General features: G+C 35.4%; 2 protein-coding genes across 2 annotated transcripts in view; both read left to right on the top strand.

Moving 5' to 3' along the window:
- The first annotated feature begins 8606 nt into the window (after window positions 1–8606).
- Window positions 8607–9611, top strand: LOC112762685 (receptor-like protein kinase). The gene is made up of 2 exons (XM_029294703.2): window positions 8607–9197; window positions 9363–9611. Exons 1-2 carry the CDS (start codon window positions 8633–8635, stop codon window positions 9458–9460), a joined length of 663 nt encoding a protein of 220 aa, XP_029150536.1. The 5' UTR covers window positions 8607–8632; the 3' UTR covers window positions 9461–9611.
- Window positions 9612–12844: 3233 nt separating this feature from the next.
- The window catches only part of LOC112762683 (structural maintenance of chromosomes protein 3), a 6058-nt gene continuing 4910 nt past the window's right edge, over window positions 12845–13992 (top strand). The window contains 2 exon segments of the mRNA XM_029294218.2: window positions 12845–12986; window positions 12988–13169. Of these exon segments, the coding sequence (XP_029150051.2) occupies window positions 12852–12986; window positions 12988–13169 (317 nt within the window). The 5' untranslated portion in view covers window positions 12845–12851.

Raw genomic sequence — 13992 nt, 5'->3', positions numbered from 1 at the left:
CAAACTAAACGTATAATAAATTGTTTCTTTATTAATGCCTTATTCGATATTCAAATTAGTTTAATTTCAAGATATAATCTTTTTAGTTTATATATATATTTTTTAAAATTATAAAAAAAAGGTAGTATAGTATATTAGTATCAATGGGGAGAATAGAAATCAAATAAGGGATTCCAAATTCAAATGAAACATCTAGAAAATAATTATTAAACCGTAGGATCAATTGTTTTTTAGAATCAAATTTTATACATAAACTAAAAGATTTATAATTATTAAACCGTTGAAGTTTGTTAATATTGAATGCTCAATCTGAAACCATTGACTGCTACCATGTAAGTCCATGATTATATTCGTATTGTTGTTCCACACACTTAAAAGATGAGAGGATTCGTAAACATAGGCAACCGTACGTGTTCTCTTTCTTACAGTTTTCAAAATTCTCTAATGAGTTGAAGAAAATACAGAAGGGGAAAACGACAAATCGATTAGATATACCTACCTGGATCCCGCTAGGGAGACAATGGACTATTTGTACAATGTGTACCATGGACTATTGAGTTACAAAATGAACATTCCCCATACTATCTAGAATAACCATCCGAGTACTAGGGATAATAAACATCTCCCCAAAAACTTAAACTGATTTTGGGACCTTTCGGATCTAAAACTCTAATACTATGTCATAATACCACTCATCCCAAAAGCTTCAGTTGATGGAAAAAAATAACACTAATAATTATATCTCTAATACTCCTTAAACCTCCATTGTACACATTGTACAAATATTCCATTGGCTCCACATACTTTTTCTACCTAATAATAATAATTTTACAAAAGACTTTGCGCGTTCATTTTAATTATTACAAAAATAATTGCTTACGTACGAAGGCCAATATATGATAACAATAAAGTATTATGGTTCGTTGGTGACTGCTTCTTCTTATTATATTATATTATGAAGAAAAATAGTATCATAATGAAGTGTCAAAATTATTACTAGCTAATTTAGCAGTTACTTTATTAGTAATTGATTGATTTGTGCATGGATTGCTTTGTCTCTTTCAAATCCAAATGCGCGTTCATCCGTAGCCCACTTGGGTTACATGTAAAATATCTCTATACATAAACTTCAATGGTAGTAAAATATCATTTTTGATCATTTATACATAAACCAAAAGATTTAAATAACAAACTGCAATAAATGTCAAATGATAAAACGACATTTAAATGAATAGAGCACCTCCCCCGCACTTTCGAAGAAATTCTTCCACAATTGCACACCTTACCTAAACCGTGTATCCCCCAACCACGTTCACTCAAGTGAAACTCAGACTCGTCAACTCCAAGCACAAAAAATTCTCATTCATTCCAAACACTTAATACTTTGCCCTACCATTTTTGTTAACTGCTACTTACTTACCTTGTATGCCTTTTGTCACTATGCGTATGAGTAGTGTCACACTCTTCTTGATTCTTTGCTTCTCTACCTCCTTGTATGATGCTTCTGCTCTTGCCTCTGATGGTGTCACTCTCCTTTCACTCTTGACTCATTGGACCTTTGTTCCACCCATCATAAACTCCACGTGGAAGGGCTCTGATTCGGTTCCGTGCTCGTGGATTGGAGTCCAATGCAACCATGCCTATAATGTGATCTCCCTTAATCTCAGTGATCTTGGGATTCAAGGTCAACTTGGACCAGAAATAGGACAATTATATCGCTTGCAGACCCTTGTGTTGTCGAATAATGGTTTCTTAGGAGAGGTACCTTCAGAGCTAAGTAACTGTACTTTGCTTCAGGTCTTAGACCTTTCTAATAACAGCTTTAGCGGACTGATACCAAATAGCTTCAAGAAGTTGCAAAGCTTACGCAGCATGAATTTGTCGTCTAATCTATTGGGTGGTACGATTCCCGATTCCTTGTTTCAAATTCGTCAGCTTGAAGAAATGAACCTTCACAATAACCATCTCAGTGGTCCTATACCATCCAGTATTGGGAACTGACTGAGCTGTTAAGGTTACACTTACATGGTAATCAGTTGTCAGGTACGATTCCTTCATCCATTGGTAATTGCAGTAAACTAGAGGAATTGTTTCTGAATGAGAACAGATTGAATGGGGAACTATCTTTGGAGATGGCAAAGCTCAAGAATCTAAAGACTATGTCTTTGTTTGACAACCAGTTCTTAGGAGTCATTCCTCAAGACTTGGGAATCAATAGCAGCATAGTGAAACTGGACTTTACAAATAATAAGTTCACTGGTAATCTTCCACCAAGTCTTTGCTTTCGAAAGAAGTTACAAGTGCTGAACATGGGATCTAATCGACTTCAAGGTAACATACCTTCTGATGTAGGAAGGTGTACAAGTCTGAGTATGGTGATTCTCAGTGAAAATAATTTCATTGTTTTTGAGAGTAATATGAACCTCAAATACTTACACATAAGCAAGAACAACATCAGTGGACCAATTCCACCAAGTCTAGAAAATTGTACAAATCTTGCTGCAATTAACATGTCACTGAACAAGTTTAATGGGCTCATACCATCTGCACTTGGAAAGCTTGTGAATCTTACGATTTTGGATCTTTCACACAACAATTTGGAAGGACCTTTGCCACCACAGCTGTCAAATTGTACTAAAATGGATCATTTTGATGTTGGATTCAATTCCCTAAACGGTTCCTTCCCATCAAGTCTGAGGAACTGGACAGGGATAACCACATTAATTTTAAGAGAGAATCATTTTACAGGTGGTATCCCGAGCTTTTTCTCAGAACTTAGCAAGCTTCGTGAACTACAACTTGGTGGAAATTTGATTGGAGGAACAATTCCTCCATCATTGGGAAAACTGCAGAATCTGTTCTATGGGTTGAATTTGAGTAGCAATGGATTGACAGGTGTGATTCCTTTAGAACTTGGGCATCTACAGAACTGCAAAGTCTGGACTTATCACTGAACAATTTGACAGGAAACATAGATGTTCTTGATAAACTACTTTCATTGACTGAGATCAATATTTCAAACAATTTCTTGCATGGTCCTGTTCCGAAATCTCTCTTTAAGTTTCTGAATTCCTCGTCATCTTCTTTCTTGGGTAATCCCATTTATGTGTCAGTTGTTCTCCTTCTAGTGGCCTGAATTGCACCAACACTAGTAATTTGAAGCCATGTCCCTATCAATCAACTGATCACAAAGGCATCAGTGCATTGGTAATTTTAATGATAGAACTTGCATCCTCACTGTTTGTTTCAGCTATGCTGGTAGCTCTACTTTTGATGTATCTCCGCAAGAAAGAAATGAAGAATGATGTCTATGGTGAAAAATGGTTGTCTGTTATTAAGTTCTTCACTGAAAACCAGTCAGCTCCCCTTCACGACATAGTGATGCAGGCTACAGATAACCTAAATGATCAGTACATTATTGGCAGAGGAGCTCATGGGATTGTTTATAGAGCTCAACTGGGTTATACGACTTTTGCGGTAAAGAAGATTGCATTTGAAAGGAACAAGAGGAAGTATTTACATATTATGCGGAAAGAAATTGAAGTGCTGGGAGGGATCAAGCATAGAAACTTGGTCTCTTGTGCAGACTACTGGATAGGAGAGAACTATGGTTTAGTCTTATATAAATACATGAAGAATGGAAGCCTCCATGACATTTTGCATGGGAAACATCCCCACTACCCTTATGTTGAATATACGGCTTAACATCGCTGTTGGAATTGCACATGGGCTAAAATATCTGCATCATGACCACACCACACCCATAGTGCATCGAGACATAAAGCCACAGAATATACTTCTTAATGATGACATGGAGCCTCTTATATCTGATTTGGTACTGCCCTCTACAGGAACCTAGCTATACATTCTTATAGTCAATCTCAGTCTTGGAAAAAGCTTTCAACGTATGTTGTAGGTACTGCTGGTTATATTGCACCAGGTACATAGATCTTTCTCCTAAGCTAGATTAACTTCTTAGTGTTAAGTTTCAGTTTTAGTTTTGGATGTTGATAAATGTTTTTAGTGTTGAGACTGGAAGACGGATCTTGATGCACCCTTTACTTTTCAAAGTAATTTGCATTTTGCACACCAATTTCATAGCTAATCGCATTTTCTGCTTCTCTAATGTGACGATACTTGCATAGTGTGAGAAAGCAAAATCAAATTTGATGATTAAGTAACTTGGTTTAGAAGAAATATGAAACTTCAAGAAAGGATCAATTTCATTGTGATGTATCTCCGCAAGATTGTGGAAATGAAAAGATTGTGGCTTTGGAAATTATGAGTTTTGAAACAAAAAGCAAAGTTCTCTTTTGATACATGTTAACCTAAAAAAGCATGTAGACGAAATCACGTTGTAAAGTTTGAAAAAGTTAAAGATGAGGTGTTGCCAACAAATATGTATCAACTAGATCTTGTAAGTTGATAAGTTTAACAAGTGAGATTTTCTTTGTTTACCATCATAGGATTAGTATAAATCGGTGGTTTAGTTAGTTTGGTTTGGTATGATAATGGGTGTAACAATGTAGTGAGTGTTAGAGAGAAAATTGTTAGGTTTTTCTGTGTGTTGTGTCTTCACATTTGTTTTGTGCACCAAGTCATTATTCGCTCTTTTGGTGAGAGAAGATTGGTTTTGTACTTTTGGTATCTTCTCTTTGTATTTGGATTGAGTATTTATACCATTTGATTTGGTATTTTGAGTGGAATTGAGACTTGGTTTTGGGTGATGTATCACAAATTACCACTTTGTATCTGGGTTTCAGGGATTTGGTTTGGGTAGAGCGGCTACCCATTTAGGATCTCTTTGAAAGAGATTTGGTCTAGGTAGAGTAGCATCACCAATTACCACTTTGTATCTTGTTAGATATTTGGTTAGGGTAGAATGGTTACCCAATTTTATAACTTTGTGTCATCATATTTTTTTAGTAAAATATTTGGTATTTCTTTGTGTCAATTGTGTAATTTTGCGCTTCTGCTTGCACGCTCCGTTTTTTCTAACACAGTATCTCTCTAACATGGTTGTGTACTTGTGTTGTCCCCTGAAACAGAGAATGCATATGTAATAGTGCAGAGCAGAAAGTCAGATGTGTACAGCTACGGGGTAGTCCTGCTTGAGTTACTAACCAGAAAGAGAGTGGTTGTTGAGGAGGAAAGAAAGTAACCGGTTTAGTGAGTTGGGTTAGATCTATCTGGTTGGAAACAGGAAAAATTGAGGAGATTGTTGATCCAGATCTTGCAAATGCATTTCCCAGTTCAGGACGACTAGCATGGCAAGTCACTAAGGTGCTTTTATTGGCATTAAGATGCACCGAGAGGAAGCCGCGTAAGAGACCAACCATGAAAGACATTGTTGGCTACTATCAGCAAGAGATATTCAAGTTGAGTTGCGATGATGTGGATATGGTTAATGAAGATGTTGTTGATGTGGCACCACAACCATACAGTGTTCCATTTTTCAGTACTAATCCATTTTCTGACACTCAGTGTGACTCTTATATGCATGGTGAAACTAGTGAGCTGCAATGCTGAGACATAACAAGTTTGCATTATATGTGGACAATGAACCTCAAGATTCTAATGGTTTCAGCTGGTGGCAAGATTTTAGTCAATCTCAAAATTCTTTGGTTGATTGGAATGTGATGGCTACAACTAAAACTTCTGTTGATGGATTCACAGTTAAATTAATAGGCAATGGTAAGACATATACTGAACAAGTAGTAGTAACTGCACTATTTGTTCATAAAGTAACCTATACTTGGCCTTATTTGTTCTTCCTTCCAACTGTGAATGGACCAGTAGTTACTCAACCCTTCAACTGGTTTTTCCTCTCTTGTTTGACTCAGTATATGTATCAGCAGAAATCATTGAAATCACAGCTCAAGTCCTGCTTTATAGCACCTATCAATGACTCTTCATCTTGTGTTATTGTGTGTAACAATGGAGTAAATGGTCGATGAGTCATGGGAAGAAAATTCTAACGCATGTAAACATTTAGTCTTAATATGAAATATAAATACTAATATTTTTTTTTCTTACAGATTATTAGATTAATTTACCATTTTAATCTCTCACTAGTTACAGGTACTATCTTGGCAAAGCTAAATATAAAATAAAAGTATCCTTTCTTGCTGAGATCTGACATGTAATTACTATGATAATTAATTTGTCATCTTTTAATTATTATATCTACATTCTTGATTAAGCTTGAGCAAGTAGAGTGTAACTATATTTTGGATTTAGTGAATAAGTTCTCTGGAAAACTACAAATTTTAATTTTTTTTAAAGCATTTATTATATAAGAACTATAACATGTTTTCAAAATAAATAATTTTAACTAGAACCCCTAGGACATTTGCAAGCAAAACTCATATTTTTTATGAATACATTCAATGCACTTATTAAATGTGGTTCGGAAATATATATAAAGTTAGAATAGAATGGTTTTTTTTTTTTAATTTTAAATACAACTTTACTGCATAAAATCTTGATTCAGCTGGAACTTACTACCAATGGTATCTCACTATTCCCCACCATGATGATGTCAGATGAGATAATATTCTCATTCACTTTACTAATTGCTTTAACTCATCCAAGTCAATCTTAAACTACACCACTCTAGGGAGATAACATTCTCACTAATTGCTTGGTTTTCCTTTCTAGCAAGAACAAGGCAGCTTATTATGTTCTTCTTGTAAGTTAACTAGTTGTGTTGACCTTGTTACCTTGTCTCTATGAGTGTCATCACACTCCTCTTGTTGATTCTTTGCTTCTTTGCCTTATTATTACCTTCTGCTTCTGCTCTTGTCTCTGATGGGATAACTCTGCTGTCATTGTTGTCACACTGGACCTTTGTTCCTCCCATTATCAACTCCACCTGGAATCCATCTGATTCCATTCCATGCTCATGGGTTGGAGTCCAGTGTAACCATGAGCACAATGTGCTCTCCCTTAACCTCACTAACCATGGATTCTTGGTCAACTTGGACCCAAGATAAGACAATTGCAACACTTGCAGGCTCTTGTGTTGGCCAATAATGGTTTCTCAGGAAAGTACCTTCAGAGCTAAGTAATTGTAGTTTGCTTCAGCTCTTAGACCTTTCTAATAACAGCTTTAGCGGACAGATACCATATAGCTTCAAGAAGTTGCAAAATCTGCAGTATATGAGCTTGTCATTCAATCTGTTGAGTGGTGAGATTCCAGATTCCTTGTTTCAGATTCCTCAACTGCAAGAAGTGAACCTTCACTCTAACCATCTCAGTGGTCCTATCCCAACCAGCATAGGCAACTTGACTGAGCTGTTGAGGTTGGATCTACATGGTAATAAGTTAACAGGTACTATTCCTTCATCCATTGGTAATTGCATGAAATTAGAGGATTTGGTTTTGAATGAGAACAAACTCGAAGGAGAACTACCATTGGTGATGGTTAATCTCAAGCATCTGAAAAATATCTCACTGTTTGACAATCAGTTATCTGGATTCATACCTCAAAGCTTGGGAATCAATAGCAGCCTAGTGAAGCTGGACCTTACAATGAATGATTTCACTGGTAATATCCCCCCAATCTCTGCCTTGGAAAACAATTACGTGTGCTGAACATGGATCTAATAAACTTCAAGGTAGCATACCTTCTGAGGTAGGAAGATGTGAAACTCTAAGCATGTTAATTCTCAGTGACAACCATTTAACCGGCTCTCTTCCGGAGTTCGCGAGTAACCTGAACCTCAAGATTATGGACATGAGCAGGAACAGAATGGTGAACTATACATCAAGTTTGGAGAAGGCACTAATCTTATAGAAATAAATTTGTCAATGAACAAATTTACTGGCTCATACCATCACAGCTTGGAAAGCTTCTGAATATTGAGGTTTTGAATCTTGCACATAACACTTGGAAGGTGCTTTGCAAATCACTGTCAAATTGTACTAAAATGGATAGTTTGATGTGGATTCAATTCCCTCAATGGATCATTCCCATCAAGTTTGCGGAGTTGACGGGTTTAACAACATTGATTTTAAGAGAGAATCGTTTACAGGGGTATCCCAACTTTTCTTTCAGAATTTAACAAGCTCCATGATTACAGCTTGGTGGAAATTTGTTTGGAGGAAAAATTCCTCCATCATTAGGAAAGTGAAGAACTGATCATGGATTGAATCTGAGTGCTAATGGATTGACAGGTGAAATTCCCTTTGAAATTGGGAAGCTAAATGTACTGTCTAGTCTGATTTATCCTCAAACAATTGACAGGAAGCATGGATGTTCTTGTGAACTTTCGTTGAACAACTTGAATGTTTCATACAATTTCTTGCATGTCCTGTACCAGAAACTCTGATGAATTTCTTAAATTCCTCGCCGTCTTCATTCTTGGCAATCCCTATCTCTGTGTCAGTTTTCAGCTTCTCATAGCTCAAATCGCACCAAAGCTAGTTACTTGAAGCCATGTGTCTACAAATCAAATTATCATTTAGTATCAGTATAAGTGCAATAGTGATGATAGAACTTGGTTCCACAATATTGGTTCTGGCATACTGATAGCACTAGTTGTTCGCCGGCTAAATGCTCTGATTCAATGCTTTCACATGTTGAAAATAAAAAGGAAGATATTAACTTGGGTTACCCTTTTATGGTGGCATGGTGAAGGATGATATTATCAAAGTAGATGATGGTTGTATTGTTGGCAGAGGAGCCCATGCAATAGTTTATAAAGTCCAGCATAATGGTCTAGCTCTTGCTGTAAAGAAAATTGTATTTAGAGGACAGGACAACAAGCGCTTAGAAATCATGAAAAGAGAAGTCGAAACCCTCTATATGATTAAGCACATAAATTTGGTAAGTATCCTGGGGTACAGCGTGGCTAAGGACTATGGTTTAATATTTACTCGCTACATGGAAAAGGGAAGCCTTCATGATATTTTGCATAGGAACATTCCATCACCAGCCTGGAATGTTCGGCTTAAGATAGCTCATGGAATTGCACAGGGACTAAAATACCTGCATTATGATTGCGATCCGCCGATAGTGCACCGAGACATCAAACCACAGAATATACTCCTTGATGCTGAGATGGAGCCTCATATTTCAGATTTTGGTACTGCCAACATCAGGAACCTAGCTGAGGATTCTTATACTCATTCTGATTTCCCTTGGCAAAAGCTTTCAGCACGTATAGCTGGTACTGCTGGCTATATGGCACCAGGTAACTAAACCTTTTTCTACACCTACTATCTATTTGTATGCCATGCTGCCAACACTGCCTAATGCTTGCTATAATGTAGGGATACTTTTAGTTTGTGACAGCTTGAAAGAATAGTTAATGTAAAATAATATCTTCCTAACATGGTTGCATCATCCATTCTTACAGAGTGTGCATATGCAACAGAGCCAAGCAGAACTTTTGACGTATATAGCTATGGAGTAGTGTTGCTTGAGCTAATAACCAGAAAAAAGAGTGTTAGTTGATGGCAATGAACATATAGTGAGTTGGGTTAGATCTGTCTGGGATGATGAAACAAACAAAATTGACAAGATTGTTGATTCATACCTTGCAGCTTCATTTCCCAATTCAGCAGTGTTGGAAAAGCAAGTAACCGCGTTGCTTTCGTTGGCATTGAGATGCACAGAGAGAGATCAACGCAATCGACCAATGATGATAGAAGTGGTCAACTTCTACAGAAAAAGCATATTCAAGTTGAGGTGTGATCATAGGCTAATGATAATAATGATGGTGCTGAAGTTGCTGTAGGTGTAGCACCACAACCACCATTCAATAATGAACCAGATATCAGTACTAATCCAGTTTCCAACACTCAGGGTCAGGGAGACTCCTATGTGCATGAAGAAAGTAATGAACCACAAAATGTCTATGCTTTAGATGATTTGAGGCTTGTGTCTACACCTAAAATTGGTGTTGATGGACTCATAATTAAAGAATAGGCAATGGTAAGTTACGTTGAACAAGTGCAGTGAAAACTGACGGTGTTCCTAAGTGACTACACTTGCCTATTGAAGTTCCTTCAACTGTGACTGGACCAGTAGTTACAATACCTTTCAACTGGTTTTCTCTCTTCTTGGGCTCAATATATGTACCAAAAGAGTTCCTTGAAATTACACCTCAATTTCTTTATAGCACCTATCAAGGACTCTTCTACTTGTTGTGTAAACCCTGAAGAATAAATATTAGGTGGATACTCCCACGATGACATCTTCACATGAGATAGCATTTGCAGACTATTAGATAAATTGATATGTTTGACTAATCATCTAAGGGTTCACAATGTCATCTTCATATAAAGATGTCATCATGTGGAGTATTTCCCTAAATATTATGTAGCTTTTTATTGTTGGAACATGTAAAAATATACAGCTTTTAAAATTACACCTCAATTTCTCCCTTATATTTTGCTTGACATATAGGCTATGCCAACTAGAGCATTCTAGTGTGTATTTTTCTCTATGTTCACTTGTGTGATTTCATGGATTTTGTGTTGGAACATGCAAAGCTTTCACTTGTTCCAACCTTTTGAAAGTGCTGGTCATTCTTCTTAGGCTGTGATCTCTTTACTGGTTCAATTCACTTGCACATCAATTTAAACAGCTTATTCCTTGTGATGTTGAAAATGATGACACGTCAACCCAGATAATTAGACATCTTAACGCACATAAAGGGACGAGTTACATTTATCCCACTTAACAGAGTGAGGGCACCACGCATTACTTATCCCCAGAGTTCTGATGTCATCCCTCTCTTAAAGAAATTGAATTTTAAACATGACTATAACCCTGCATTCAGTCAGGTTAGCTTCTACAACAGATGTTAACTTTATTTACACAAGTTAATACATGTTCAGAAGCATTGCTAAAGGGATTAAACTTTAATTATAAGTTTTTTGTTTGTCTGGTGATACTTTCTTGACTATATTGATGGATTGATTTCCCTCATCACTTCTGATATTTTTAGTATTTGCCCAACGTTGTGTGCAAGAATTTGGATGTGCATCAAGGGTTGCCAGGACTGATGTCTTGACTGCATAACACTGGATGGTTGGTGTGGAAATGCTTACATGGCTTGTCTACATGAATGGCTGGCTGTGTGTTTGCCTTTGACTATAAGCTGGTGCTTCATTACAGGTGATCAAGTTAGCAAGAAAGGTAGTATGACGGGAGGATTTTTATTGATCACAGACGATCAAAAATTGAAGTTTATGAATATCATTAAGCAAAAAATGAAGTATGAAATTCACTCAAAAGAGGAGGGAATTGATGAAAGTTAGATTCTGCCCTGGCAAGATATTCTTTAATAAGGACAAATAGGGTCTTTGACTTTTTAAATTTTTGACAAATACATTCTCTAACAAAATTTAAATTACAAAAAGTCCTGACTTTAACAAACGGAGAACAATTTAGAGTCCCTGCCGTTATTTGCCTCTATACACCAAATGGAACTGGCTGACGTGGCTGAACGAAAGTATCCAGGTGTCCGTTACGTGCTCCAGTTCCACGCTGGAAGGGGAATAAAGTTCGAAGGACAAATAAGTCATTGACGTCATTTTGCAAATAAAGTTCGAAGGACAAATAGGTCCTTGAGAATTTAGTTCATTATACTTCTATTATGTTTCTATTATGAGAATTTAGTTTATAAAATTATGCTTGTATTTTGAAACCTAGTTAACTTGTTGTATTCTACAATTTAAATTATTTGTATTAAAATTGCAGAAATTGGGCTTGTTCTGTTTCTACTTTTTTTTTTTCTTAAATTGCATTAGTTCAGTTTGTGTATTATATTAGAATTTGTTAAATTGCATTAGTTCAGTTTTCATCATACAAGTGGCATTAGTTAGCATGAGTTCATTTATGCATCAAGTTAGCATTAGTTCATTTGTGCATTATTCATGTATTAAGTTAGCATTAGTGCATTTGTGTATTATATTAGAACTAGTATTTTTATCCATAATAACATTATGAGAATAATTTTTTTTTTAAATTATAGTTCACTTTGTTCTAACAGTATAAACTATGCATGGCACAAAGATTTATAAAATCAAACTACTTTTAAAAAAAAGTCGTAAGTTGACAAAAATCTTTGGTTAAGAAGATCAAGATATCTGCAGATAAAAAATTAAATAATAAGATTTTTAGTTATTATTTTTATATGAAAAAGTCTAATTTTTTATTAATAATTAATTTAAACATTCGTTATCTAAAATTTAAAATAATTTAATGTGTATAGTTTTACATTTAAAATAATTTAATTGTAAAAAAATATTGGATGACATATTTTGATTTGTCAAATTACTAATATAAAATATAATTATATATAGAGTAAAAATAGTAGAGAGAAATAGAAAAATAGAAAGAGATAGATGAGAGAATTTAGGAAAGGAGTTTATTAATTTTGAAAAAAAATATTTTCTCTCAATTTTAATAAGAGTGTCATGTGACACGTTTGATTATTAAATTAAATAGCAATATATGATACCTAATAAGAGTGTCATGTTGCTTTCTTAGAGTAATGATTTAGTGGATGAAGGTGGATAGGTGTACAAAATTGTAAAGACCTTTGTCAAGCAAGTTTTAGAAAATAAGATTATATCTGGATCCCCCCCCCCCCCCGGGTGAGTAGTTGGACAACTCGTGTGTGACTGCACTTAGTTGTTCCATAGCCCTTAAGTGGATTTTAATGATTTTTGAACTCTTATTACCTAAATTCATCGATTTTTTTTTGTATTATTATTATTAATTTTGTTGTTTGTTGACAATGATTGATTTTGCTTAGATAATTATTTTGCTCTATATTTGTTGAAACTTTTATAGTGACACCTATGTATTTTCAATGCACATGCTTTTCTTTGTCATGGTATATTTGTTTCCAACCTCCAATAGTTTTCTTTCCACTGAACTAACCTCACAGATAGACCAAAAGATCACTGAACTTGTTTCCGAGCAGCAGAAGATTGAGGCTGAGTGTTGCTCATGGAAAATCAGAATTGGAACAATTTAAGCAGGACATTGCAAATGCTAACAAGCAGAAGCAATTGATTTCTAAGGCACTTTCAAAAAAGGTGTTATTATATTTTCTATATTATATTTCTATATTATACAAGCAGACGGAAGCACGGAAAGCGGAGCTGGAAACTAATCTAACAACAAACCTGAGGAGAAGAAAGCGAGAGTTGGAAGCTGTAATATCATCTGCTGATGATGACACTCTGGGTGTAGATGCTGGATTGAAGGCGCAGGAACTTAGCGATGCTAAATTGTTAGTTGATGATGCAACGGAGCAGCTTAGAAGTGAGACTTCCATTTAATCTTTTGTTTCTTGATGTTTTGAAGAAACATTATAATTCCATGGTTGACAACACTATCTTTCTCAGGAGTCTCTGATAGTATAAGTGCACGATCAAAGGAAAATTAAACAGATCAAAGAAGAAATCAATAAGTTGAAGGTATGTAGTTCTTCTTAGGCTGCGTTTGTTTACAGGCACGGAACACTGAAACAGGGACACAAAGACACAAAATCATGATTGGCAAATAAGATTTGTCCAGAGACACTGAATTAGTGTATTTTGTGTCCTTCCTGATCCTAACAAGAGACACAATTTATTTTTCTATTTTTTCTTTCCTTATTTTATCAAATTTTCATAATTATATTTTTATTGTTATATTTTTCTTCCTAAACTTTTTATATGGAAAAAATGAGAGTAAATTGGACTTTTGTAATTTGTTCTAATCTATCACTAAACAAAATATAGAACAATTTTTGTGTCTCTGTCTTTAGTGTCTTGTTTTCCGTGTTTTGTTTTGTCCCTGTTCTCAGAACTAAACACAATTTATAGATTGATTGCTGGCTAGAGTAGTTTTTGCTTCATCAATAATGATGGACTATGGTCTGCAGTCTTTGGAGGATGAATATGAAAGAAAACTTCAGGAAGAAACAAAAGAATTAGAGCAGTCGCTGAGTAAAAAAAAATATATATTCTGCTAAAGAAGAGGAA

The sequence above is a fragment of the Arachis hypogaea genome, chromosome 17 (genome assembly GCF_003086295.3).
Source record: "Arachis hypogaea cultivar Tifrunner chromosome 17, arahy.Tifrunner.gnm2.J5K5, whole genome shotgun sequence".
Classification (NCBI taxonomy): Eukaryota; Viridiplantae; Streptophyta; class Magnoliopsida; order Fabales; family Fabaceae; genus Arachis; species Arachis hypogaea.
This window is presented reverse-complemented; position numbering and strand designations above follow the sequence as displayed.